Source organism: Anarrhichthys ocellatus, unplaced genomic scaffold (assembly GCF_004355925.1).
Source record: "Anarrhichthys ocellatus isolate YVR2014 unplaced genomic scaffold, GSC_Weel_1.0 scaffold51, whole genome shotgun sequence".
Taxonomy (NCBI): domain Eukaryota; kingdom Metazoa; phylum Chordata; class Actinopteri; order Perciformes; family Anarhichadidae; genus Anarrhichthys; species Anarrhichthys ocellatus.
Window position 1 is genome coordinate 1,487,139 of NW_022280081.1, and position 27,665 is coordinate 1,514,803.

Genomic DNA, 27,665 nt, shown 5'->3' on the forward strand with positions numbered 1-27,665 from the left:
ACGGTGAGTTTTATGATCCGTTGCCCCACTAATTATCATTGTCATTAAGATGGAAGGAGGTTGAATTTACATCATTAGATTTGTTCCAATGTATATCGTTATGGCAAAATCTTTCTCTCTTCATATGGATATATTTATCCTCATTCACAAATCTATGAAAATGTGAGAACATCTTACAGTGACACTTTGAACTTGGAGGATTGAATTTACTCAACTTTTAATATTTTTATTGGGCAACCAATGTTATATTGGCTTAACTCATCACATGACAGGGGCCCAAAAGTGGTTGAACGGTTGTAGATCTTGCCATGTGGGCCCGCCTCTTTACATACTTTGCTTAAAGTCCTCGCCTGAACCTTTATCTGAGTGGTTAAGCAGTCCTTGAAGGCTTGGGCACAGTTCAGCCGAGTCTTGTCACTTAATAATGTATCAATCAGTGGCTCTAGAGCAAGTAACATGTAATATGTTTAAACCTACTATGATTGATGGATCCTTCAATACCCGGACCAAGAGGGGATTAGTCACATTAAAAGATGTATATGTTGATGATGCTTTTGCATCATTTGCGCAGCTAAGCTTAACATTTTTAATCCCCAACTCTCTTACTTCTTCAAATACCTGCAACTGTGCAGCTTTGTGTCCTCACACTCGGCTCACTTTGCATCATTAGCTCTCCTTATGAATCTGTTGTGGAGCTCAGTTCCTGCACTAAAGCGATTATTAGCAGATCTACTCTTTCAACTCTGACAATCTAGAAGCCCTGACATGTTTAAAAAGACAATATGGAGAAGATTTAGACACAGAGCTTTCAGAGGACATGTGGCAATCCACAGTACATATGACACACTCATCGTCAATTAGTTTAAAACATTAAGTAATACCGTTTAAGATTGTACGTAGACTGCATTGGTCTTAAGCGAAAGTGGCCAAATCTACACCAAATATCGATCCTCACTGTGATCGCTGTGGAGCAACACCATCCACTGTATCACATATGTTTCAAAATTAGCAGATTGTCTTGGCAATCCATATTCAAATTCTACTCTGATATGCTAAAAATAGCAAGATAGCAATATTTGGTATGGTACCGCGTGATTTATGTCTCAACCAATAGAGCAAAAACAAGATAGCCTTTGCTGCGCTGCTGGCTAGAAGACTTGTACTGCTTAGATGGAAAGAAAAAAATGTCCCCAACTTTCAATCCATGGATTCGAGATCTTATGCATCATCTGATCCTGGAAAAAATGTGTTATGCTACAAGAGGCTGTGCATTCAATTTTTACACCATTTGGCAACCAGTTCTGGATCAGGAAGGAAAGTTTTAGGCTGGCCTCTTAAATCAATTCCTTATTCTTTCAATGACGGCATACAGAACGATTAAAAAGCTGCACAGGTTGAAAAAACAAACTGCATCAAGGTTTTGTACCATTTAGAAAATCTTGAGAGGGACAAAGAGGAGACAAACACACTCACAAAACAACACACGCTCACTACAATAAGAGTGATCCTGTCAGATACAAGATGATTATGAGACACTGTTTGTTTTCTGCAGGTTTTAAAACCATGATACAGGGACGAGGGACCTTGCCAGTAACCAAGACACTGAGATTTTTCAAAGAGGTAAAGTTGCCAAGGGAAACAGGAGAACATTTATAGTTGTGAACAACGCCAAGGTTACATTGAAGAGCACAAAATCTGGGCATAAATCTGGGTTGTGTTGGCTCACTGCAGCGGATTAGTCCAGCATGTTACAGTCCTCGGCCTCGCGCCGCCTAATTTGTTATCCTCATAACTCTTTCCGCTGTTATGTAACTGCACTGTGGCTTTTTTTAAACTTGTAAAGACTGCGTCGTTCATTATTTATACCCTTTCATGGCGCGGATCTATCCGGGATATAGGCCTGCATGGGTTTGAGTGTTAAAATGGGGCAAACTTCCCCGCATTCAGGGAGGAAGTGCAGCATGTGTGCGCCAAACTGTCATCAAAAGAGCCACTTTTAGAGGGATGAAGCCTATTTCCGAGTCAAAGCATCCGTTCCTCTGCAGCTCGGCGGCATTAATGGAGCAGCGGGGGATGAGGGTATGTAGCCTTGGAGTCGTTACCTATTCTACCGTCCATTAGCTGGAAACTGTGTTGACTTTAAAACGACTTCCTGTAAATCAAGTGTGAAGGGTTTTCAGATGTCATTAGAGTTAAGGGTTCGCTAACCAGGGGGGCTCTGTAAGTCGGGTTTAGGGGGGTTTTTGCACATAGAAAGGAGCAGGTGAGGGGAGAAAAAAGAGGCGCTGATAACCCTCCCACATGATATTCAGACACACGGAATGTTCGCTGCATTTTCTGATAGGTTTAAATGTGACGTACGAGATAATGGAAGAACGGGACCATCTCCAGAGGAAGTAAGCAGTGTGCCCAGAGATGTCTCTAATGTCGGTTTCTATTTAAAAAAAAAGGTCACAACAGTGTTTGTAATGCTTCATCAACCCCTATCCGATAGATGATCACTGAGAGCGGAGCAGAGAGCTTTTAATAAGAGAGGAGAGCTCTCTGTTGGCGAAAGCTTCCTGGCCCATTCACCGGCTTCTGAAAGGTATGAATAACGTGTTGCATTTGAGCCAATGAACTATTATGTAAATATGTGGAGAAATAACAGTATTAGATGGAAAGAATCAGTCTTTACTGACAGATCGTCTTACTTGCATGTTCAGGAACCCTAACGAGCAGGCTTAGAGCCGGTGTGATGCTAACACCTTCTCACGGGACCTGTTACCGTAGTCACTTTCCATCACACAGATTTGCAAAAAAACAAAAAAAGGAAAACCTTGATCTTGACCCTAGGGGAATGCACAAACTCCTCCTGCTGATCTCACTGCGGTTCTGGTCACAGGCTCGGACTAGAAAGATATCAGCCGTGAAGGACCTCCTCGTATTTGTCTCAATAAGCGGAGTGACGGGGCGGCCAACAGGGGAGACCGGGTTTCTGTTCAGTTGCCAAAGTGTGACAAACCCAGCGAACAAGTAGAAAAATAAGTAACATTTAAGATAAAATAAGATAATCCTTTATTAGTCTGCAGGATTACAGCAGCAACGTAGGAAGTACAACATGAGACTTCAGTTGGAAGGAAAACTAGTACAGTAAATTATACCGTTTTATCTTTACGGTATAATGAATAAGTAAACCGTAAAGATAAAACAAAAGATAAAACTACAATATAATATACTTTGATTATTGGATTGGATTCTTCATCAAAGCAAAGTACCTTGTACATACAAACAGCTATAGACCTGCACTACCATACATAACATAATCTAATAGAAATGGTGATGGAGGTGAGTGTTACACTGTTTCAGAAGTGTTGTGCAACAGCAGCAGTATACTGTATATTTCCCCTTCTTTCTCCGATTGTTATACTATACAGTAAGCATCCTTTCCATTGCATATGTTTGCCTTCTCTTTAAGATTAAAACAATAGCTTCATCTGGAAAACCTTACACACCTGTGTATATACACACACGCACGCACACGCACACACACACACACAGTGTTGTTTATAGGTGTAGCAGGTCTTAGGTCCTTGCACTTCTCATGTCCCAGAGAGACTGTCTTATTCCCACAATGGTGCAATGGAAGATCCACTAGTGCGCTGGTGAGACTTCCCTGGAACTGGTAGCCTCCCCTGCCATTCAGGACATGAAAACAAGCTTTGTTATTTTAATCTTATCTTCTTAATTGATCATGATACTTACAGAACCAACAAGAAAAAATTTACTTTTTGTTTTTATATTTGACTTATGTGTTTGTAACCACATTCAGTGACAATGGATTGTGGACAGACAGCGATTAATAAAAAAAGAAAAGCTGAAATTAAGTGTAAACAAACATTTTGGGTGTTAAACACAAAATAATTGATTGCACGAGTATTTAAAATGACGCTTGTAAAGCATCACTGATGGAACCAGTTGTTATTAGGTGCCATGTGATCTGAATGCATGGAGATGTCCTGTGAGTAATCAAGGTTTGACAAACTGGGTTTGGTTATTTAAGGAAGGCCCAGCTAGTCCATTTCCTGGCAGAAACTGATATGATGGTGGATCTGGTGCAGCTGTAAGTCTGTTGAGAGCAGCTTTTGCTCAAAGTGATGTGTGAGAGGCCTTGAGGTTAGTTTCTTCCCTGTGATTTGCGTTTCCTCCCTCTGCTCGTGTTGGTTTCCTCTGGGTGCACCAGTTTCTACACACCAAGAGCATGCAGGTAGGTGAACCACAGTAGAGACTCCCAAAGCTGTGAATTAGTGTAAATGGTTGTACCCTACCTTTTATGGCCAGTGTGTGCTGAGATTAAAAATCGGTTGTTTGGTGTAAGTAACAGTTAATTGGCTTGTGAAGGCGTCTGTGGGGAGATGTCAGACATGAAGTATCGCCCTTTGTTAGGGCAACTTTACAACAACTACTGCAGTTACATGCTGCCGTATTAATCTGTAATATACTCGTAAAAGTATGCGGTGCAATTATTTGCCAGCATATTGTTTATGCATTGATAGTTGGCTGCACAGGTAACACACATAGGTGTTACATATTGACATTCAGTTCAGTTTGCCAGTCTGAATCTTGTTACAGTTAACATTTAATTCAATGTACACTGTGGTGCATGGGGGGGAAAAGGGCGGCTTAATTATCTAGTAAGAGTTTCATGAGTGCTGTGGTTGTTCACTCTGGCGTGGAATTTGAATTATTAACAAGTTATGATCTCAGTTGCAGCAAAACAGTTGCCGTAACCAGTTCTGGTCAGCAGGGGGCAGTGTGGCGATATAGATGTTCATTCATGAAGTCATATCACCTCAATGGGATTCATTCAACAAATCCTTGATGATGTGCTCCATTGTGTTGTACTGTCCAGAACAGATATTGGCTTCTAAACATGATCATGTATCATGATACCACTGCATAATATGCAGTGCTGTGTGGTGTATGGATTGGATTTGATTTAATGTAGTTGTCTAACTTTATATAAACTCAATCCCCCTTGTTGCAGGCATCAACCTGCAGTGTTGTTTTGTGCCAGCAGATTTTCTGCACCGAGTGCGTTAGTTCAAGTTTCCAAGTAACTGTTACCAAGGCTGTTATTGTCTGCATAAAGCAAGGAAGGAAATACAGTCGCCTGCATTCACCATGACCTCATTAATTCAATGCTTTCAAATTTTGTTTTTTTCTTTTCTTTTTGCAATACATGTAATAATTCTGCATTCGATTTACTTATTTCACGATCAACATGTTTAACAGATCCCTTTGGAAGTCTGATCGGTGTTAGAAAATGAGTGTAACCTTTTTTATTTTCCAGTTTATAAATAGCATGAGCACATTTAGAAAATTCAGTTTGTATTTCCAGCTTTGAACTGTGTGGCACCTCATTTCACAGTCCCGTCCCCCCCTCTCCTCCAGCCTCCTCACTAATTAGCCTATCTCGGTCTCTCTGTGTGGAACTTGCTAAACAAGGACATCGTTTGAAACCATTCATTCATCTCCGCTCTCCACAGCCGCTGTCATGGCAACCGCGTATGACTGGCAGAAAACAGACCGCAGTCTCTGGAGCCGGAGTCAAGCGAGACGCTTCAGAGCACACACACTCTCTCCTGGGCTGATGAAGAGCTGTGACATCGAGACGCCAGTGCCGCCACAGAGTGTGAGGTGAGTCAGAGGAGGGACCGGGTGAGGTAGTGATACTGTTCACTGTTTGTGCGATTCATTCTGGACCACAGCATTAATGCAACATGATTTAAAAGTGTGTGGTTTTCTAGTGGAGGTCGGGGGCTGGTGGTATAGCACTTTAGTTTAATGTTTTGTATCGACAGGGCCGTGATGGCGCATCGGGGGTATCAACCCCTGCTTCCCACTGGAAACAAATACCTGCAGCAGAAATTTGGCATGGCTTCATATGATTTACACAGGGGGATAGGACAAACATATACCCTACTTTGGTTTGTGAAGTGACTTAATACCTTTATATTATTCCATATTTTAAAATGTTTTGACCTACGCCTCAAGTTTTTATTCTAGTCACAAATTAACCTATTTTTCAAACCAGTACGTGTTGCAATGATTCAGTGCCATTCATTGCTCTACTCAAAGCTGTATGTTGTTGTTTTTTCTTGTCTCCCAAGGTGAAGTCAGCCAAACCAACAATCAACACGACTCCACCAAAGACCTATAGTCACCTGACAATCAAGCTGAAGAACCTAAAGGTGGCTGTTTTCTCTCTCACGTTTTCACGTTTTCAACTGCTCACATTACGTCCACAGGGTGGCAGCAGATGTATCAGTGCCTAAAACCACCCAGTGAAGCCTCAAACTATGAGAAATGAATAGTGCAGTGAATATAAGAATGTTTTTAAATCTCAACCTGAATACTGTGTGGCAATGTCCAATCCTGTGTTATTGCATTGAGCTTGAAGAAGATTTGGCAATGACGATTCAGAGGAAGAACAATATGCTCGTGGAGAAAATATCGCACATCATGAGGACAAGTGGAGGAGTTGACAACAGGAATTATTACGATTCAAAAAGGTCGGTTGAGGTTGTGGTAGAACTATCGATGTAAAAGTACATATGAAAGTGAAGCAACAAGTAATGGCGAGAAATAAGGTGGCCCTTGACACTGAACACAGTCGTAAAGCCTGTGTTTACTCTTCATAGCAGCCTTGGCGCGGAGAGGCGACAACTGGAGCTGCTCCGTATTACCAAGGAGAATCAAATGATCCTGTTCCGTTTCAGCCAGTGCAGCTCTCATTATAATCTCAGGAGCTGGCATAAGGGCTGGCTCAAAACTCTCAAAGTGATGGACAGCATTACACATTACCCACAATGCAGGACAAGCCAGCAAAAGGTTCATTTTTTTTCCTTCTTTTTTTAGATAACATTCATTAATTATCTGTCACTTCTGCACTCACAATGACCCCTTAAACTGTATCATATGATCATATGCCAATTTCAGGGACAAGAAAAACACGGCAAGAAGCGCAGTGATGATAATGAAGAACAGAAGATCAGCGCTGGTGCAAACATACACAGTCCTGCAAGCAACAACGTCAATGGCAAAGCAGAGTCTGGGTAAAATGAAAAGAGGAAAGAAACCAGCAAGAAAGAAGGTTCAAGAAGAGAGATACAGCAGGACATAGTAACATACCCTGAACCAAATGCAACTGAGAAATACATCTCACAGGATACACCTGAGAATCCTGGTTACTGAAGAGGGATAACATGTTTTATTCTTTTAGTAAACTTCTTCTTTCTTCACATTAAAGAGACTCTTTGTGCCACTATAGGCAGTTTTGAAAAGTACATATATGTACAGAGAAACTGGACCTAAATCTTGCATGGCACTCTAAAATAGAGAAGTAGTAGTTTTGTATAGGCTGTGTACCGAGTTAAATTCATATGTCTGTGGTTTATGTAATTGTCACAAACTGCATGATAACCATTTGTATTGTTTCTTTCACAGCACAAAACAACAATAAATAAATCAAGTAAATGTTTGTATATTGTTTTTATGTATATACTATTATTTTACAGCTAGACATACAACGAAAGTGAAAGAGTTCATGTGGAACTGTCTATCCAGTATGCGTTTCTTTACGCACAATTTTGCAGGACACCCGTTGCAGAAAGAAGCCGCGGATTTGATTTTACGCCGCTAGCAAGCTAGCACTTACTGTTTTGAGCATAGTTTTATACACTGCATTGTTTTTGTCTCTAAGAATGGCACGCTTTTTATAGTCAGAGCGATAATTGTAAAAAGGAAAACTCAAAATGAATCTCGACAGAATTCGAAAGCGAGTACGGCAGTACATTGACCAGGTAACAATTAGCCTCATTTATTTCTGACTTTCTGTGCTGCTAGCTAATGCTAGCTTGGGAGCGATACAGCTAGCTTGACTGGCTCGCTAACTTAAAAGCTATCAGCCGGCCAGGCAGCCAGCCAACCACAACAATAACGATGTATTTGAGTGACTCTTGCCCTGTCTTTGTGTGTTTCTTCACAGCAACAGTATCAAAGTGCTCTGTTTTGGGCCGACAAGATAGCGTCCCTGTCTCACGGTGAGTTAGTGCTATAACCGCTAACGTTACACCAGCATGAGAGTGGATTTAACCTACCAATCTGCCACCTTAAATTACTATGCTAATCTTAGCAGCACTGGCGTTTTATAGAGAGAGAATACGTGTTAAATGTGACATTGTTACGTACACTCACAGCTAAAAATAAACGTAACTTGAATACAGTAGCTTGCCAACAGCTGCAGTGTTATTGTGTAGCCGGTCAGTGATGACTCTAACGTCAGACGTTGATGACCCCAATACTACCTCTTTGTTTGGCATGCAGAGGATCCCCAGGATATCTACTGGCTAGCTCAGTGCCTTTACTTGACCTCACAGTACCACAGAGCCTCCCATGCCCTCCGCTCACGGAAACTTGACAAGGTAATCGCAGGTTATGTGTGAGTTGTCAATGTGTGCAAAGCTTTGTGCTGGGGAAGTGGGTGACAAACCAAAATGTGTGTATTTGAAGTTATCACTGTCTCCCTGAAGTCAGTCCCTTGTCTGAAACAAACATGTCCTCTCTCACACAGTTGTACGGAGCTTGTCAGTATCTTGCTGCTAGGTGCCATGTAAGTAACTCCAAAATACACACTGTCAGTCATAAACCCTCCTCTACATGTGCTACAGAATATAATATAGAGAGAAACCTACCAGATATTGCCCATGCTTTAGATTTATTATCCTTTTGATTGTTTTGTCTAGTATGCTGCCAAAGAGTTCCAGCAGGCCTTGGATATCCTGGACACAGAGGAGTCAGCTTGTAAGAAGCTGCTGGACAGGAGTGCGAAAGAGGACAGTGGGACACCAGAGTCGGCCAAGGATTGGGACATGTCCCCTGCCGCTGTAAGTCTGGACTGCCGTTGAGACACTGGAATATATTGAATGCCGTCAGATGAGAGATTTTGGACTGTCTTGTCTGTCAGTGTTGCATGATCGAATCTCATTACTCAACATTGTTCTGTTAATCACCACTCAACTTTTTTTTAACAATCATATTGTTTAATGCTGTTACTGCAAATATGTAGCTGTACTCTGCCAGTGAATTTTCCCAGCCATGTGCAGTTTGACTTAGCACAAACACTCTCACCACCAAGTTCAGTTGTATTTCCGTTGTTGGTAGAAATTAAATGCATTCTTTATTTTTTTAAACCCTTATTTTGTATTTCAGGGAATTCATACGGTTCCCAGAATCCTCAAAAGCAGTGCTGCATATGCAGTCCCTATAAATCCTTTATTTTCACAAATTTAGAAACTAATATTAGCAGCTTAAACACCATATAAAGTTATGAGTACTGTTGTATGTATTTACTAAAGACTCTTTCTGTTCTCTCTAACATATTTCAGGTCAACAGCTCCATCTGCCTCCTGCGGGGTAAGATCTATGATGCCATGGACAACAGACCACTGGCCACCTCGAGCTATAAAGAGGCCTTGAAACTGGATGTGTACTGCTTTGAAGCCTTTGACCTTTTAACGTCCCACCACATGTTGACCGCTCAGGAAGGTGAGGCTGATCTGTGGCGAGGATGTGCACTGACCTGGTTATTTTCTACAGCGATGATGTTTATCATCATTTCAAGAACTTGTATGTGAAAGTTGTTGTTCATTTTTCAATAGAAAAAGACTTCCTGGACTCACTTCCTCTGAGTCAACAGTGCACTGAGGAGGAGGAGGAGCTATTACACTTCTTATTTGAGAATAAGTTAAAGAAGGTATGGGGCTCTGCATTTAGTTTTGATTTATATTTTATTATTATTAATTGAAGGATAAGTCTGATGATAGTTATATTTTCTTATTGTCTGCTAATCCTTTGAAAATACCAAAACCAACAATGAATTGATCCGACCAACAAGTATTGTCTTTGTAGCCTGATATAACTTAAAGGTATTCCTCTGTCTTATCGACACATTTTTGTTCCATTGTTGTCCAAAAGTTATTGAAGGCACATCATTTATCCACATTGTTGTATAAAATGACATCTTACTTGAGTGAACATGGGCCCTGCAGTTTGTTTTTAGTCAATCTCAAATACTTATCCTTTAATTTGAGTTCATAGAGAGCTAACACCCAAATGTTGCTCTCCAGTGTACCCTCCTTAATCAGTCTCCTTTCTCTGCCTATTTCATGACCTTGTTTTATCTTTCACACCTACTCACATTTAAACCCTACAACCACCTTTCTCACACACACACACTCCTTCTCCTTCCCTCTGCAGTATAACAAGCCCAGTGACTTGGTGGTGCCAGAGATGGTCAATGGTCTTCAGGACAACTTGGACGTGGTGGTGTCTCTTGCCGAGAGACATTATTATAACTGTGATTTCAAGATGTGCTACAAACTCACCTCAACGTGAGTGTCTTCCTCTCAGTCTGTGGTTGATCTTTGTGTAATGTGGATAATTATAAAGAGATGCTGTAGAAATGCGAGGCTTGCATTCACCACAGCAACATCATACACCGTAAAATCCCATGACAACAATCATTCTCACCTCTGTATGTAACTTGTAGCCTGCTTTAATGTCCAGCTTTGCCTGAAATTCCTACTTCACCCTCAACCAGACAAAGTGGTTTTGACTAATACACATGTATGGATCTGTGTCATTGTATAGTAACATTCAAACCTAAAAAAGCCATTAAATAATGCCCGAAATCACAGTGTAGTATCAAATCATATGAGGTGAATTACATTCTATATAAAGGTTGACAAGTTAAATGCGGTAGAATGTCGGTAAAAATGCACGACCACTTAATGCAGCTCTGCGTTTGTATTTCAGGGTGATGGTTAAAGACCCCTTCCATGCCAACTGTTTACCGGTCCACATAGGAACTCTGGTGGAGCTTGGAAAAGCAAACGGTAAAATATACATCGCATTCATGCATAAAGCAGGTTTTGTTTGATTGCTTAGCCTACCCATCAGTATCATAGTTCATTGGTTAAATTTGCTCAGTAAGCTTTTTTTGTGTTTTTTTTCCTCTGTAGAATTGTTTTACCTCTCGCACAAACTTGTAGACTTGTATCCCAACAACCCAGTAAGTGTTGCAGCCTGTTTCTCTCTTTTTTTTTAAAAACATAATTTGCCGTAATTGATAACCATCAGAAACCTTTATCAGGTATCCTGGTTTGCTGTCGGGTGCTACTATCTCATGGTGGGCCATAAAAACGAGCACGCTCGGCGGTACCTCAGGTATGCAGTCGCACACTCAAAAGGAAGCACATCCTGTCTGAGGCCACAGAGCAGGCTGTTTATGTTTTGGTGAAGTTATGCAGGTTATATAATATTGTGTGTCTCCTGTAGCAAAGCCACCACACTGGAGAGGACGTACGGCCCTGCATGGATCGCCTATGGTCATTCTTTTGCGGTGGAGAGTGAGCATGACCAAGCCATGGCAGCATACTTCACTGCTGCGCAGCTGATGAAAGGGTAAGTACACGACTGACAGGTCCTGGAGGTCCTGACAGCCAGAGACATACCTGTCTCTTTAGCCTGCATTGGCAATTTTGCCATTTCTGGTGACACTTGTTTGTGGCTCTCTCTGATCCAGGTGCCACTTACCCATGCTTTACATCGGCCTGGAGTACGGTCTGACCAACAACTCCAAGCTGGCAGAGCGTTTCTTCAGCCAGGCTCTCAGTATCGCTCCAGAGGACCCGTTTGTCATACACGAGGTGGCGGTGGTTGCCTTTCAAAATGGAGAGTGAGTCATGGAGCCACAAACACAAACAACCAACACGTAGGCCTCCAGATTGACAAAGGTAGCCTACATGTTATTGGCAGCACAAAGGAATGTTGGCACACAGCGGTGGTAATTGTAAAAGCTGGTTTTAACAGATTACAAGAGGACATGTTTTCTCATAAAACCCCACTGGTATCTAGTCATGGAGATAGTTTCAGTCTGTTTTGAGGTGGTTTTGATATCCGTGCATCAAATCAAATTACATTCACCTGTTATATTGGGACGGCAGAAAATATCTCAAAAACTCAAATCAAAAATCTTTAAAAATGTTTTAGTTTTTTCCTGAAGTCTGGGTAATGACACATTAAAGCTAGGAACACATGTAGACAACGCATTTAACTAACTCATAATGCACCTAATTTAAATTACACACACATTGGTTTATCTTAAAAAAAATAAAATCATGTGATCTGTAAAAATGTTTTTCACATTTATTGCTTTAGCTGGAAGACGGCAGAGAGGTTGTTTCTCGATGCAATGGAGAAGATCAAAGCCATAGGAAACGAGGTAACAGCTGATTTATTTCATTAAAAAGGTCTGAATGTGTAAATGACGAACAACTTGAAAACATAACCACATGTTAATAATGTATGCTTTTTGCTGTTTTTCTTTCAAATGTTAGGTCACGGTGGACAAATGGGAGCCTTTGTTAAACAACTTGGGTCACGTGTGTCGGAAGTTGAAGTAAGTACAGAGCCAATTTTCCCAGGTCATTTTCTATTTAAATAAATAGTCTCGAAGTGGCCCAACAGGGGAGATGGCACATACGCTACTAATATGGGAGGCTAAATTTATCCCAAGTGGATTATTAAAGAAGATCGGTGAGTGCACTCTGCTCTAATTTGTTCATGCTATTTTCAGAGATGCGCTCACTTGTTCTGTCGCAATCATTCAGAATGCAGGGCCCTCGTTGGGAATTCATGAAAAGACCCTTTAATGAATTATGCATAGCCACCACTCTATATAAGGGGCTTTGCAGAATGTGCACCACACAAGTGGTTGTTTTGAAAGGCTGAGGTAGTTTTTATATAGAACAAGGGTTTCATCCATATGGGGTGAGTGCGTTAACGTTAGTGCGTCATTGATGCATCCATGTCCATTCCTTGTAATTAAAACCATAGAAACACAGCTTCACATGTGCTGATAGGAACACTCTGTAGTGCATGTGTTATCGTGGTATTACTGAAGTAGGGTCAACATGATAATCGGTACTGCACAATGACTTTATGATGTTGTGCTGCTGCACCTTTAGCTCACCTGACCCGCCAGATGATTTGTTACACAGAATCATCCGAGAAGCCGTCATTGTTTGGAGAAGGGCAGGCCCTTTTTAAAAGATACTTGGCAGGTCATTGGATGAACCAGCTGTCAATCAAACCCTTGCCAAAGCCAGTCAGCAGAGAAGTGAAAACATCCTTTCCATCGTGAAAAGCCTTCTCCAGTTCTGATATAACTGATGCCATTGCAGCATCTACGCTAACTTCTTCAGGAGCCGTTTGTTGTTGAGGACTTCACACACACACATCAGCCACGGTAGCTGCCAGTAGCTCCACACAGGACGCTGACTGGACCAACTGTGGTTCGAACACAAAGGCATTACTTGAAGCCTGATGAGGTGGATTTTTGTGTGATCTTGAGATATCGTGAGAATCCAGCTGCCGTGCGAGGTTAACCATTGGCTGGCACTTTAAAAAAGGGTTGAACAGAACTGTTCTCTGCATTTCTTTGTAAAACGATTATAACTGTAGTGTGTATATACTTTGGACATCATCTATTTTTTGTTTTGTGATCACAACGCCTTCATGAAATTGGCTTGTACCTCAGTCACAAACTCACTTAGTCAGGATCAGCAGACAGGCGTCCACAAAGAAGACCTGTTTGGTCATTGTCAGACTAGATCTACACATACCTAGCAACCGTTTCCAAAGCAGTGGCAGCAGTAATCTGCTGATGTAGACACGTCGACAGCAGTTAATGTTACCGTCACACAGAGGGACGCACATTGAGCAGAAGATATGCTGTATTTAGCAAAACTTTAACAATTTGCAACTTCAAACATGCAGCTATACAAATCTAAAAATCTTCCCTTGGTGCACTCATTGCCTACAAAAGGTACAAATTTCAAAATTGCTGATATGGCCTTGTTTATCAAAATACATTGTATATTGCTGTGTTTGACTTTCGTTACTAAACAAAATCATGGAAACCAGTAATTTGGTCCTTTAAATATACTATTTGATGAAATGTATTTTGTCAAATTTCTGCAAACGTCCTTATGATATTTTGTTGGATCCATCGATACAGACTTTGTACTTTGTTTCTGTAGAAAGTACGACCAGGCTCTGGAGTACCACCGTCAGGCTCTGGTGTTAATTCCTCAGCACGCCTCCACCTACTCGTCCATAGGATATGTGCACAGCCTCATGGGAGACTTTGAGAGCGCTATCGACTACTTTCACACGGTATAGTGCCATTGTCTTCAGTCCATAGGGGCTTTATTTCTAACTTAAACACCTTGAGTCATGAAGGATTGATGGTCTACTCTAGGGCTGGGCAGTATGACCAAAAATGCATATCACGGTATGTTGTAAGATTCTGGCGGTTTCACGGTATATCACGTTTTTTTTTTTTCACGCTAAAGCATTAATTAATTAACGACGAAAAAGAAACGGCCAGCCAGCGAGCGGTGAACAGCTGTTTGTGTGGCGTGTATTCCGTTCTGTCACTTCCTGTTTCCTTCACCTAAGCCCCTCCATGGAAAGAAACGGGATTAGACCGTAGGATTTAGTTGTTAGTAGGTGTTGTTTAGGTTTATTTCTTTAGTTATTTATATATACATACATATATATTTTATTTTATTTTATTTTATTTTATTATCAGAACAGTGAAGAAAAGGTTACCCTGAAAATGCACAATCATTAGTGCTACAAATTGTTTGTGTCACAAACTGTTGTGTCGTGGGGTTTTGCCCTGTTAAAGAGCGTTAGTTGTGGGTTGTTAATTGTTATAAAGTTAACCATGACAAGGGTTCCCTCTCGATACAGCTAAGACAACTAGCTCCGACTGTAGCATTCCTAGGGCCGAACAATATATTTTGCTGCCTGTTGAAGAGCAACAGAAGTTGTTTCGACTGTGCACCGGTATGACGGTATATGAAAATCGTACATGGACAATTCATATCGTACGGGAAATTGAAACCGTTATACCGCCCAGCCCTAGTCTACTCTGCAAGAAGGAATAGGAGTTACCATGAAAGCCAAAGCTTTTAAGACAGTTTGTTGAAAAGCTAGCTGTCTTTTTAGAAAACAAAACAAATGTAAGCATTAAGACCAAGTGCAATTGAACACCACCAGCTGTATAAATAAATAGAAAGAGATATTGTGGTATGGGACTTTATTTTTTTATTTTCAATAGAATAAATGCATAACAGGGAACATAAAAGCACCACCTGTGATAGGTCGATTGTTTATATTTTTCTCTGTATGTCAACAGTTATGTTTTTGTAAGAAACGTAAGAAGTCTGTTTATTTGTTTCTGTGCAGGCACTCGGACTGAAAAGGGACGACACGTTCTCTGTGACGATGCTCGGCCACTGTATTGAGATGTACATCGGTGACACAGATGCCTATATAGGTAGGACACGCTACTGCAGTTTCACATCAGTTGTCTTTTGTCTTTGAAAAATGATGCATGATCAAATTTTGTTGCAAATATTCAAACGTCTGTGCTGAGACACCAGCTGACATTTCAGGCCTGTCATTTATCTCCACAAAAGGCACGGACATCAATGACAAGGTGCGAGGTGGCTTGAACACTCCGGCGCTGATCAAGATGCTGAACACGTCGGAGCCCGGCGACCTCCTGGCCACGCCCAGATTGGAAGACGCCAACATCACGTCCTTGGAAACGCCGCTGTCCAATCAGGACAAGATGATGCTGGAGACACCTCTGCGACTCTCCCTGACCCTCGAGTGCGACATGTACGAGAGCGACATGATGCTGGACACCTTGTCGGACGCCAGCACGTGATCTCATCCCGTCGCGAGGCGGAACTGTCGCAGCAACGGGTTGTCATAGGTACACATATCAGAGCCCAGGGACAGCTATTGAACCGAAACTCTGGCACGTGTCCTCCACCAATGGTTCCCTGTGGATTCTCCCTCTTGTGCATTAGATATGGTTGTTCCTGTAAGTGACAAAACACAGAACATGCCGTCGTAAACATTATGAGCGTGGGTAAAAGTGTGTGAATTGCTATACAGCGCCTGTTGTATTCATTTTGCAAGAATGCACTTTAAAAGGGGGAATTAACATGTGCCTCGGTGAAGGGGTTGAGTACTTGGACCTTGGGTTGAGCCCGGAGACCCCGGGAACATGTGGCCCTCTGACACTTGACTGAGCAGAGCAAACACAGCCGCACACCTCGCATCGTATCTAACAGACTAAAAGTCACTTATTACTGCCTATGGCAGGAGCCTCCGTGTTACTCGACCTGTGGATTTAATAAAGAGCCAGCTTATTACAAGCAGTTTTTGGTGAAAACTATTCCTGGTGATTACTTAAATAAACCATGCATTTATCTTAAAAGATTCCAGCATGTCTGTGTTTTGTGTTAATAGGAATATCGTAATGACAACAGTGCTGGGAAATGCTTCATATTATCTTTTGATTTTTTTCTCACAAAATGACTTTCAAAATCCTCACTGAGGATGAGTTGTGTTTGAACCCTGTTGAGATGTGAAGTCCTGCCTATATGAACAAATATGCTCTTGTACATGTTTAAATTACTGATTTGAACAAACAAGACAATTTTACATTGTGTTTTTTTAATACTCCAATATAATTAGGTAATTATCCTGATATTAGCCCACATACGTATAATACAGTTATTAGTACAGAATTAAACCAAATATCACTTGCTAGTTAGCAATGGTAAAGATTTTCAACACAAACCATTGCGTATCCTGTGCTGTGCAAACTCCTCCAGAGAAAAACACACGGTAGTGTGAAACTGACCGGAGATCAGACCGTCCTCTCAAATGTCATGCTCCGGTTTAGGGGGAGGAGTGATCTCTCTCAGCCCTCCATCCATCTTCACATTCGCGTACAGTATTTTCCTGTTCACCTCCCTTTTTTTCACCCTATGGAGAGCGGCCGTATTAGCTCCAAGAGAGATGGGCTGTACTCCGTCTAAAACGGCGGGCATTTACACCCAAGACCAGGTGTGCCGGGACCTGGACACCTGTTCCACTTTTGTTCCCAGCCTGAAGAGCTCTGTGTCGACCCCAGAGAGAGCTCGGCTGTGTGAGGAGACCAGCAACGGCAGGCAAACCTTCCTCAGTGGTGAGTTTATGGTCAGTTTTTAAAAAAAAAAATAGTTTACTTTAGTGATCCAGTTTAATAAAAATGCTATCAGATACGTTTGTAAAGATGTATTTAGGCCAGACTATGTGCTCAAATTAAAAAAAATAATAAAGTCTATTTTATTAGTTGTACAAAGTCCCATATTTCCATTTGAAAAGTATCGTTGGACTTTTTTAAATTATTATTTTTCCTCAGTTCCCTGCCGAGACGTCCACGGGCGGTCAGTGAGCCAGTCCTCCCACGAGGAACCTTGGAGCCCAGCGGACAGTTCGCACTGTGCGGGTCAGTCGAGCATGAAGCCCCGCAGCCCGACCCCGGACCTGCACGTTGACACCGAGGGCTGCTGGACTGCCTGACTGCGCTCCGACCCTGCAGAGACATAGAATGACACTGGAGACATTAAAGGGACGAGCGCAGCAAATGGGACTCGCTTTTGTTTTCACACCACAATGTACTTTATTTGGAGCGAAAATAGTTACTTTAGCGGCAGCGAAAAGTTACGTGACAAACATACGCTGGTGTTTACACATTCACTAAAGCGATGACCTAGTCGATGTGTTAGTTTAATTTTACATGTTGCATATTTAGCTTAAAATATATAGTTTGTAATGTTGTGGGAAATAGTACATTTATTCAAGTAGTTTAGGCTACTGAAGTACAATTGTAGCTACTTTAGTATTACCATTTTTCTACTCCACTACGATTCAGAACGAAACATTGTACTCGTTTAAAATGTGACCTTTATTTAACGAGCAAAGCCACTGAAGTTAAAATCTATTTTACAATAGTGTCCCGGTGAAGATAGGCAGCAACAACAACGAGTTGATGACAAATAAGACGGATAACACTAAGTAAGTAATGGCAAACAAAAATCAGAATTAAACAGAAAAGCAATTATATAATAGTGGAAAACATTTTGTAATACACCATGTGAATGATTTCATCCTAAAAAAATCATTCACATTTTTTTTGCTTCACACCCTGGGCAGTGTCCGCGGGCGTCACGAAAGATGTACGGGCTGCAGACGCAGTTCGCAGCTGCGTGATATCAGAGCGCCGTCTCTCGCGTTATCCCCACACTCTCGCGAGCGCACGGCGATTTAACACGGGCGAGAGAGGGAGATGGAGAGAAATGAGGTCTGAAAAGGACCAGATGACCGCGGGCAAGGAGAAAAGCGTCGTGGAGATACAGTTCAGAGACGTCCCGAGGGAGCAGGAGAATATTCCCGGTAACCTGAAGCAGAAAGAAGAGAAGAAAGAGGTTTTCACTAAGGTGGGTAGGCCGCGCGTTAGCGATGCGTCGTATTGTTTATACACTGTGTGGGGAAGACAGACATGGAGGGGAGTGATCACCACATTTCAGCACCGCGGACAGCGACAGGAGGAGGACGACGACGGACTGGAATAAACGACCTGTCAGCCGGACCTATAATGTCATACTATTTTCTATTTTAGACTTTATTGGACGTACGCGCGACACTGTGTCCAATCTAGTCCGCATTCTTGCATCATCTATGTTTTAAAACAAGCTGCATCAACATTTTAAGCACCATAATCCCGCCTTTAGGATCCTAACTCCTAATTGTCCCAGTAGCTAAAGAGTTCCAAAGGTGTCATATGTATCTGAATAATGCAGAAAAAAATCCATAATTTACAGTATTTATTAGTGTATTATAGTCAAAAACATTGACAGAGTCAAAGTGATGGCTTCGAAATGCTTGTTTCATCTGTGTTGCATTTTTCTGTTATTATTAAAATATGTTTCAGGTTAACAATGTCATTCTGTCAGAATCATATCTGTAAACTCGAAGCTTGTTCCCATCCTTATGGTCAAGTGTGTATTAAAAGCTAATAGTTAAGGAATTTCACCATGGTCGCATGACTTCACCTCACCACTGAGTGTTTGAGCAATGTTTGTCTGCACATCATCGGAGTTTGTAATGAGCGGCCCATTGGCAGGGTCAGAGAGTTAAAGGGATACTCAAGCGGTTTAGTCTAGGACTTCCATAAAAGTAAAGTGTGTGTGAAGCTGCATGTGTAAACCGCCAAATTGTAGTATGCTCTTTTTCATGAGCGTGGATTATGAGAAAAATGCTGCAAACCATTCCGCATATCTGACTCATCAGTCTCTCATGATGCCGTCTGACTATCCAAGCTCCCCCACTTCTTGGTTTTCAACCCCCCGCTGAGCTTTTCCCCCCTCGTGTCATTGTCTGATATGTGTTCCTGTGAGATCTGGAATCAAGATCTTAATAACAGATGTCACAACCTTGAGCCAATCTTTTGAGAGAGAAACCTAATGATCTTGATTACCAACAAAGTGCTTCCCGCTGAGCCGAGGAAATAACATATAAATGGTCGATTTCAGGTGGTGATCCGAAGGCTTCCACCTAACCTGTCAAAGGAGCAGCTGGAGGAGCAGCTCAGTCCGCTCCCATCCTATGACTATTTTGAGTTCTTTCCGGCCGATCAAAGGTAAACACGATAACCGTTTTATCCAATCAACGAGCAGTAACAGCTGTATTTATGCGCGTGATATCAAATCGTATTGCCTTTGCCTTACGTGTGAATGTATGTGACTCTCTCTGTCTCTCTGTCCACAGTCTTTACCCCCACCTGTTCTCCAGAGCGTATGTCAATTTCAAAAACCCTGAAGATATCCTCCTGTTCAGGGACCGATTTGATGGCTACGTCTTCATCGACAACAAGGGTATTTCTCTCCCTTTAAACTCGGTTAGGCTTTGTCGGCCACGACACACGGCACGTATTCTGCCGTATTGAATGAAAACAAGATATGTTTGTTTTACAGCTGCAGGCTGGATTTAATGGGCCCGAGAGGCGGCTTTAGAGCTTTTGTTGCCGTCGTTACTGTTTGATTGTGGACGTCTGTTATATGACGAGCTGCCTTTTTATTTCAATATTTGCTCAGGCCAAGAGTATCCTGCTGTGGTGGAGTTTGCCCCCTTCCAGAAAATCTCCAAGAAGAAGCTGAAAAAGAAAGATGCCAAAGCCGGGAGCATTGAAGAAGGTGCTGAAATACAGAGATTGAGCCATCATTAAAAAATAAATACCCTGACATACACAGACGTAGACATCGCACCATATTGTACACTCATTCTGGATCTTAAACCCTATTCAGACCCAGAGTACAAGCGGTTCTTGGAGAATTACTCCTGTGATGAGGAGAAGTCTATGGCCAACCCGGAGACTCTGCTGGGAGAGATAGAGGCCAAGACCAGGGAGCTCATAGGTACAGGACCATAGAGATCAAGGTTCAGGTTTATATGGGTTCAAAGAAATACTTCTGTCTACTTTTTTTTCTAACATTTCCTCCCTTGATCAATTTTAGCCAAACGGACAACGCCACTGTTGGAGTACATCAAAAATAAGAAAATCGAGAAACAGGTGAGAAAAGCTTGAAATACTTGAATGAAAAGAAATTACTTGACAATCTGCTTTGAACGTGGTCTCTTCAACGTGCCGCATCTCTTCTCGCAGAGAATAAGAGAGGAGAAGAGGGAGGAGAGGAGAAGGAGAGAGCTGGAAAAGAAACGACAAAGGGAGGAGGAGAAGAGGAAGCGGCGGGAGGAGGAGAGACGCAAACGGAAGGAGGCGGAGAAGCAGAGGAAATTGTCCGATAAAGACATCAAAATCAAGGTGACGCTCCATCACTTAGATACTCATTTGTTCGTGGATAGTGTAGTAGCGTGCAATAATGGATTTTTTTCTTTTTGTATCTGCATATCCAGCTCCTGAAGAAGAGCGACAGGGACGACGATGTGGATTCAGACCGAATGAAGGACAAAAGTGACGTCGGGGAGATGGACAGATGCAAATGGGAGAAAGTTGGAGGACAAACGAAGTCCAAGGACCCCAAAGAAAAGTAAGGATTGTTTGGGGGGGGGGGGGGGGGTTTGTGTGAGATGGACCCTATTCCAGATCTGTTAGCACTCTACATTCAGGACATTCAGGCACACCTAGGCTGCAGAAACAAGTCCACCTCTCAGTGAGTGTATCTTCTGCTAATGTGGCTGGCTCAGCCTTTTTAACCAGTTCTCTATTTAACCTGAGAGGACCATTTCATAGATTCCAGAGAAGTTGGAAGTAGGAGTGTGGGGCGACGGCACCCCATATGAAGAGGATAGAATGTCAATTTATGTGGCATAAGATGGAGAGTAAATCCCACTCGAAATTCCTTTATGGATGTGAAAGTATTTCTGCCAACTGGTGAAACTTGTCTATGCAGTAAACTAGATACGACAGCTCATTTCAGTCAATGCATGCAAAATGCATAGTCATAATAAATAGACTAGTTGTAACAAATAAATGGTTAAATAAAAAGAAAAAGTTCAGTTTTGAAAAGTGTCCAAATGTGCAAGCTTCCATGCGCCAGCTGAAGTAACTGGAGGTACCATGTCGTTCTATTCTTGCCTCAGTTTTTTCGTTTGGCCTCATGTTCTAGTTCACACAATAACTTTGAGATATGACTTTATGGAATAGCCGGCCTTCATTCACATGTGGTCTTTCCCTCAGAGGCTTAGTTCCTAATGACCTTTGTTTTGGCACTTTTGGGATTTTATCAAGGTTTTCTGATTGATATGAGCATGCGTGACGTAGGCCATATGAAACATTCTTTACTATCATAATAACAAAGATGCTTTGTTTACATCTAAATCTTAATTTTCAGCTTTCTTAATAGCTGTAAACTTCTCAAATTACCGTACTTGAAATAAAATCCTTAGGCTCATTACTAGCTCAGCCTACTCAGCACTACTGTGTTGGACAGCTCTGTCCAGGGTGGGGAACCACAAAAGAAGTGACAGCGGTGCGTGGGGTTAAGTAGTCCATGGATAATTGCTGATCTGTAATGAATAAATATGTTATTTTCTAACCACTGATGAAGCAGTTGCAGTAGGCACGAATCTTCCAGTGAAAAAAAAGAGGGGCAACTCTAACACCTAATTTCTAAATATATATCAGGGTTGGAATCTGCTATCACTCACTAAATAGTTCTCAAGTAATTTATAAAATGTATCAGTGCTGGAAAAAAAAATCGGAGAAAGTTGTGTTTTTAATTGAGTTAAAACTTTGTTTTTTGCAAACCATCATCTAAAACTAAAATTGTTTTAAATTTGAATGTACATCTATATTTTATGGTAGAAAGAAACACACATCTGACTGTGATCTGCTACCAACAATTCTGACAATCACAACTGGGCCTGTGTAACCCTGACGTTATGTGGTGTCTATGCAATCTCCGCTCTGACCACTAGGGGTCAGCCTGAGAGCGACAAGGAGCAGAGAGAGCAGCACGGCCGCAGACAGAGAGATAAGGATCACCGGGGGAAGGACGAGGAGAGGAAACGGCAGCGGCACCACTACGAGTTTGACAAGTTCATGCGGCGCAAAGACGAGACCAAATGGGGGAAGGGCTACTGCCAGGACCGAGCCAAGAAAGAGGGGCACCATCATGGCTATTCCTACTGCCCCGACGGGGGAGACAAACTGGGAAAGGAGGACAGGGAGGACCTGGGTAACAGGAAGGAACGCCTCCGAAACAAGGTGAGCGAGAAGGTGAGCATGAGATGGGGGGGAAGGTGACACCCAATTACGTGTAACTGTGTCTCAGATGTTTGTTGATGTGTGTTTGTTTTTTTTTACAGATGATAATCATCAGCTCCGAGAAATCTTGTTTCTTAAATTTCAGTGTATTTGTGTCAGAGAAACGGTCTCTTTTATGCCTTGATGCCGGCGTAGAGATAGCACTTAACCGCGTAACAGTGAACTTTATACAGTACGCTTATCTCTTTAAATGTCGCGTAAAAAGAAAAGGTTTTCTATTTACGTGACATTTAATTTCCCAACTACGAGGTGCAGGGTTTGATTCTTGGCTTCAGTCTACAAGAAAGTTGCACTATATACCCACGTCTGTCCAAAATGACGTAATTTTATCCTAGTGGACATATGTGTGAAATTGTCATAATAAGCAAATGAATTCAGGTCAAAAAAACCCTGTTTTGTGAGGTCATATTGACCTTTGACCACCAAAATCGTATCAGCTCGTCCTTGAGTCCAGGTGGATGTTTGTGCCCAATACGTCCCTGAGATATTGCGGTCACTAGAACGGGACTGACAACCCCAAAACATAATGCCCCCCCCCCCCCCAAAAAAAAAAAACTAAAAACAACAGGAAATCAGGTGAACATGAGACCCTAAATACCTCGTAAGGATACATTTTTGTGGAGATGGCTCATAGAACGTCTGGTGCTCCAACAATTTATCGGTGCTAATCATTCAAGAATGGATGAATAAATGAATGATTTTTTTCCTACGTTAAAAAATAAACATTACAAAATAAATGTTACAGATCAGACTATTGGCATTAAACAAAGGGTGTAGGTAACAAACTTAATCCGGTCGTCGTTCTTCTACGGTGCGTTCACTTACTGATGCGGAAGAGCATTTGAACGTTGAAAAGGCTGTTTTCTGTACCTGCCGGCCCCAGTGCATGCTGGGATACACTTCAGCCCTGTGTGACTCGTGAATAAGCGGGTAAAGAAGATTAATAAGTATGTGTGTGTGTGTGTGTGTGTGTGTGTGTGTGTGTGTGTGTGTGTGTGTGTATATACATATACATGTACATAGTATATATATATATTATTTGTATATTCAAAATGTGTGCTGCTTGTCTCTCCCATGTCCCTGCTCTCTTGTCTCCCTGCAGGACCGTCCAGCCATGCAGCTCTATCAGCCCGGCGCACGCAACAGGAAGCGCATGAGCTCAGCTGGCAAAGGCTACGACTGCATCCCTGTAGGCCACTCCCCTGAACCCGGGACGGAGCACTGCTATGAGGCGGTCGCTATGGCAACGGGCCTGGAGAAGGGGTTTGAGAAAAGCAAAGATGAACAGTGAGCAGTCTGGATGTTTATAATACAAAACAATAGAAATAGCCTATTCAGCTGATGGTGGCAGATTTGACAGGTTATCATTGAGCTTTTAAATATAATATACTCCATTGAGGGAGAAATGCACTTCAAAAGCAAACAAATCTTTTAATCGTTTGCATCTCTTTTAGGTGTAACAGACAACAAAGCTGTGAATGTTGGTCAAGGTTTTAGTTTTGCTGGAGCATGAACATTTTAAGTACTCACTAAATATTTTGTCTCACTGTTTAGTGTTCAAAGAATCCTTGGAATGAACCATGTGAAAAATACTAAGAACAGGGTCGAACTAAAAAAGTGCACTCAGTTGAGTGCAGATCTCGACCTGGTGCTTCTGCACCGACCAGTGCTTGTTGAATGAAAAACCACACTTGCTCCCCGTCTTAACCCCTGAGCGATTCAGACACGTTTTTCACTCGCATGTATCACGCAACAGATAGGCTCTTATTTTAATCCAGACAGCTGTCTGCACCGGCTCGGTGCAGCTGAACTGTCGTTTACTGTGTAACGCTTCATGATGACTGTTTAAAGCTTCCTCTGAACTGACACTCAGTCAGTCCTGCTGTGTGTTTAGTTCTGTAGCTGCTAGCTCTGTTAGCCAAACACAGTAGAGGACTCCCACCGGCTGCTAACAGGTAAATAGCTCCCCTGCTACCAACAGAAGAAGACATGCTCCGTAGTAGTCAGAGCTCATACATACATACATACATACATGCATGCAGTACATACATGCAGTACATACATGCAGTAGATACCTACATGTATACATGCAGTGCATACCTACATGTATACATGCAGTACATGTATACATACAGTACATACAGTACATACATAAACAGAAAACTAAATCACTGCAACCACGAGAGGTCCTTAGGCATAAATGAGCACAACAAACATTAGGCTAATAGATCCAGCAGTACGCAAGATTAGCCGTGGACAGACACAGAGATGCTCACTCACGCATGCACACACCACCCAATACATAGTCTCCTGGCGGATATAATAATGATAGTTACCTTAATGATAGCACAACCAGTCGGTGTCAGACAGTCCAGTATCCTTCCTTTTGGTCATCTGAAGTGTGTCCCTGTAAGAGGCAGCTCTCCTGTCGTATCCGTCATCGATTGTCTGGTGAAACCATGACCTCACCCTCTGCAACAGATCTTGTTACCAAGGCTTTGTAGACTCCCCTGAACCTGGATGTTTTAAATAATCCTATATTTTATCAAAATGATATATAATGTAAGTAGAACTTACAAACAATGGATGTAAAAAATTTCACAGATGAAATCCTGTGTGTATTTTTGTGTGTAGTGGGGATAAGAGTTATTATTGATAAAAAAAGAACAATGTTTTTCCGCTTTTTCCTCATTTTGTATTCCACCATATTCTGCGGTGTCATCCAACAGAGATTGTTTTGTGAGCAAAGCTTTGTACATAACCACCCATGAGCCAGGAAGAACACATTCTCTACGTATATATAAAGCATTTCCTAGAAATAAAATGTAAAGTTGCAAAGTATGACACAGATAAATGGAAACAATTTGTTTTCTATAATGTGTGCATTGTTTTCTATCAATACTGTCAATTCATAATAAATCAAAACGGCCACAAGTATTGATACAGTAATATGTCTGTTGAATAAGCCTAATATTGTTTTTGCACACCAGCTGACATTTGTCTATCATACCTCTTGTATCATTCTTTTTTTTTTTTCTTTCTTGAAGTTGTGAGAAAATAAAGTTCTTGTACCGTTATAAGACTCTAAATCAGCGTTTCAGTCATTTTGACAGTTTGGGTGAGGCAGCGTTTGTCTCCAGCACCGCCCAGCATACACATTTACAAATGGCAGATATGAGTCAATTATACTTGACAATGTGCGAACACATATGAATATGCAGCGGCATCTTAGCATTAGTGGGTGTACACATGCTAGGTGTTTCATTGATGATACTGAAGGCAGACCTTTATTTCTCTCCAAATGTTGAGAACACAGTTATACTTGGGCAGGTGTCGTAATTGATGTTTCCCCCCCCCAATGTTCTGTAATGAATTCATCAGACTAATCTCACTGACAGCGCCTGTGACAATATCACCAAAAGTAAAGCAGAACTATCATAATCAACAGGAAGCCAGCAGCATAAGAACACATCCTCACACTCGTGAGTGAGGGGTTGACATGGGGTGCTCTCACTTCACTTCAAAACAAAAGCTTTCATACAGAAAGAATGTATATGTGTGAGTTTGAGCATCGAGTTGAGTATAATCTTTATTCTTTGTGATCCAATTCAATCTAACAGGTGTTACTATGTGACATCACTCTGGTTTCCCTTCCTAGTAAATCACAGTGGTGATATGACTGACTATGAGTAAAAGTAATAGTCTTTCACACGTCACTCCCAACACTTTTTAACAGCACTATTGCTTTAGACATTGTATAGATAATTCATAAATGTACTAGGCAACCATGCAAATCATCATGATGAGTAAATGTGTGAGTTGTCCATGCTGTGAAGGCGTGGGGATTTTTCAGACATTTTAACACTGAATCTGAAGCGTTAACTGCAGTTGATGGGATGGACTTCCTCACATGATCCATTTCCTCTCTCTTTCTCTCTCTCGCTCTCTCTCTCTCTCTCTATCTCACTGTAACACAATTAAATCTCACTTCCTCAGCAGTCACAATATCTGTACTTTTGTCTTCAACCGACACGACCTAATCCCATACCTGCCTCTTGTTTCGTCTGCCTCCGTGTTTCGTAGGTGAGTGTTTGACTAACTTTCACTGAGATTTTTTAGGACAGGTGCTAATCTTGAGAAAATATGTATACTTTCACATTTTTAAATAATGACTCCAAATTGGCCTACACGGCTCCATGTGTCGGTTGCTTAATATTTACTATTACGCATACTTTTAACTCATCAGCAAAGTCACTGTGGTCAACATGTTTTGTTCCTAAATGTGCTCAGTGACGTTATCATGAGTCAAAAGAAAATGTCAAAGGTTACCACAAAATGTATTTATTTATTTAAATAAATTTTTGGACAATATTTGTATTTAGCGTTTATTAAACACATAAACACAAACAACACCCAGTGGCTACAAGAGCTAAACATGTGACTTAGATCTAAGGTACAACATCAGTATAGTGAACATACAATCGCACACGACGTGCCTGACTGCACACACTCATAAATATGTTGTGTAAGTGTGAAAACATCACAGCATGAATATGCATGGGTTAAAGAAATGCTTCGTTACAACACCTTGAAAGCAGATGGGAGGGAGAATAAATAAGCAAAACAAACTATTAACAAGGTATTTAGTTGACAACATTTTTGTTACTTTTAGAAAGAAAAAAAACTCATTATAACCCCAAACTCTCAGTTTGCTAATTGTCATGTTTTCTGACGTATCAAAAATGTGTCACCGTTATTTTCATCCTGATCCTTGGTGTAGTAGTGGGTACTTTCCATTGCATGGTTTACAGCGCAACTTGCAGCGTCTCAGGGATCTTTGTGGCAACTGCCCCCAACCACC

The 27,665-nt window shown here is 41.6% G+C and overlaps 3 protein-coding genes and 1 long non-coding RNA gene across 9 annotated transcripts in view; all 4 read left to right on the top strand.

Moving 5' to 3' along the window:
- The first annotated feature begins 2,501 nt into the window (after positions 1 to 2,501).
- Positions 2,502 to 7,508, top strand: LOC116395943 (uncharacterized). 4 transcript variants are annotated; one of them, XR_004213561.1, is made up of 6 exons: positions 2,502 to 2,587; positions 5,529 to 5,679; positions 5,844 to 5,969; positions 6,153 to 6,554; positions 6,684 to 6,873; positions 6,982 to 7,508. It is a non-coding gene; the product is annotated as an uncharacterized LOC116395943 (long non-coding RNA). The 4 variants fall into 4 exon arrangements; XR_004213560.1 differs by having other exon boundaries at positions 6,687 to 6,873; XR_004213562.1 differs by having other exon boundaries at positions 6,153 to 6,233.
- Positions 7,509 to 7,642: 134 nt separating this feature from the next.
- On the top strand, positions 7,643 to 16,406 carry cdc16 (cell division cycle 16 homolog (S. cerevisiae)). The gene is made up of 18 exons (XM_031870210.1): positions 7,643 to 7,844; positions 8,030 to 8,084; positions 8,368 to 8,465; positions 8,615 to 8,653; positions 8,787 to 8,927; positions 9,429 to 9,588; positions 9,702 to 9,796; positions 10,300 to 10,433; positions 10,858 to 10,937; positions 11,064 to 11,113; positions 11,195 to 11,268; positions 11,380 to 11,505; positions 11,627 to 11,779; positions 12,262 to 12,325; positions 12,441 to 12,502; positions 14,145 to 14,280; positions 15,361 to 15,451; positions 15,594 to 16,406. The coding sequence occupies exons 1-18, from the start codon at positions 7,797 to 7,799 to the stop codon at positions 15,845 to 15,847; spliced, it is 1,860 nt and encodes a 619-aa protein (XP_031726070.1). The 5' UTR covers positions 7,643 to 7,796; the 3' UTR covers positions 15,848 to 16,406.
- Positions 16,407 to 18,287: 1,881 nt separating this feature from the next.
- upf3a (UPF3A regulator of nonsense mediated mRNA decay) lies at positions 18,288 to 25,893 on the top strand. Of its 3 annotated transcripts, none has more exons than XM_031870149.1 (10): positions 18,288 to 18,455; positions 19,551 to 19,657; positions 19,786 to 19,892; positions 20,112 to 20,210; positions 20,322 to 20,432; positions 20,532 to 20,587; positions 20,681 to 20,839; positions 20,932 to 21,065; positions 22,456 to 22,756; positions 23,907 to 25,893. In XM_031870149.1, exons 1-10 carry the CDS (start codon positions 18,315 to 18,317, stop codon positions 24,093 to 24,095), a joined length of 1,404 nt encoding a protein of 467 aa, XP_031726009.1. In that variant the 5' UTR covers positions 18,288 to 18,314; the 3' UTR covers positions 24,096 to 25,893. The 3 variants fall into 3 exon arrangements, with proteins under 3 accessions (XP_031726009.1, XP_031726010.1, XP_031726011.1); XM_031870150.1 differs by having other exon boundaries at positions 22,456 to 22,744; XM_031870151.1 differs by lacking the exon at positions 23,907 to 25,893 and adding an exon at positions 22,846 to 23,326 and having other exon boundaries at positions 22,456 to 22,744.
- A 909-nt stretch (positions 25,894 to 26,802) lies between these two features.
- Positions 26,803 to 27,665, top strand: part of p2ry8 (P2Y receptor family member 8) — a 4,131-nt gene continuing 3,268 nt past the window's right edge. The window contains exon 1 of the mRNA XM_031870154.1: positions 26,803 to 26,887. The gene's annotated coding sequence lies outside the window, so the exon portion shown is untranslated. The remainder of the gene's footprint in view (positions 26,888 to 27,665) is intronic.

What these genes read in the sequence shown, in the direction of transcription:
- upf3a (XM_031870149.1), top strand. Translation starts at nt 18,315, where the DNA reads ATGAGGTCTGAAAAGGACCAGATGACCGCGGGCAAGGAGAAAAGCGTC. An exon ending in CGTCTTCATCGACAACAAGG is followed by an intron (nt 19,893 to 20,111) that starts GTATTTCTCTCC and finishes ATATTTGCTCAG; the next exon opens with GCCAAGAGTATCCTGCTGTG. An exon ending in ATAAGAAAATCGAGAAACAG is followed by an intron (nt 20,588 to 20,680) that starts GTGAGAAAAGCT and finishes CTCTTCTCGCAG; the next exon opens with AGAATAAGAGAGGAGAAGAG.
- cdc16 (XM_031870210.1), top strand. Translation starts at nt 7,797, where the DNA reads ATGAATCTCGACAGAATTCGAAAGCGAGTACGGCAGTACATTGACCAG. An exon ending in GGAGCTTGGAAAAGCAAACG is followed by an intron (nt 10,938 to 11,063) that starts GTAAAATATACA and finishes TTTCCTCTGTAG; the next exon opens with AATTGTTTTACCTCTCGCAC. An exon ending in GCTGCGCAGCTGATGAAAGG is followed by an intron (nt 11,506 to 11,626) that starts GTAAGTACACGA and finishes TCTCTGATCCAG; the next exon opens with GTGCCACTTACCCATGCTTT.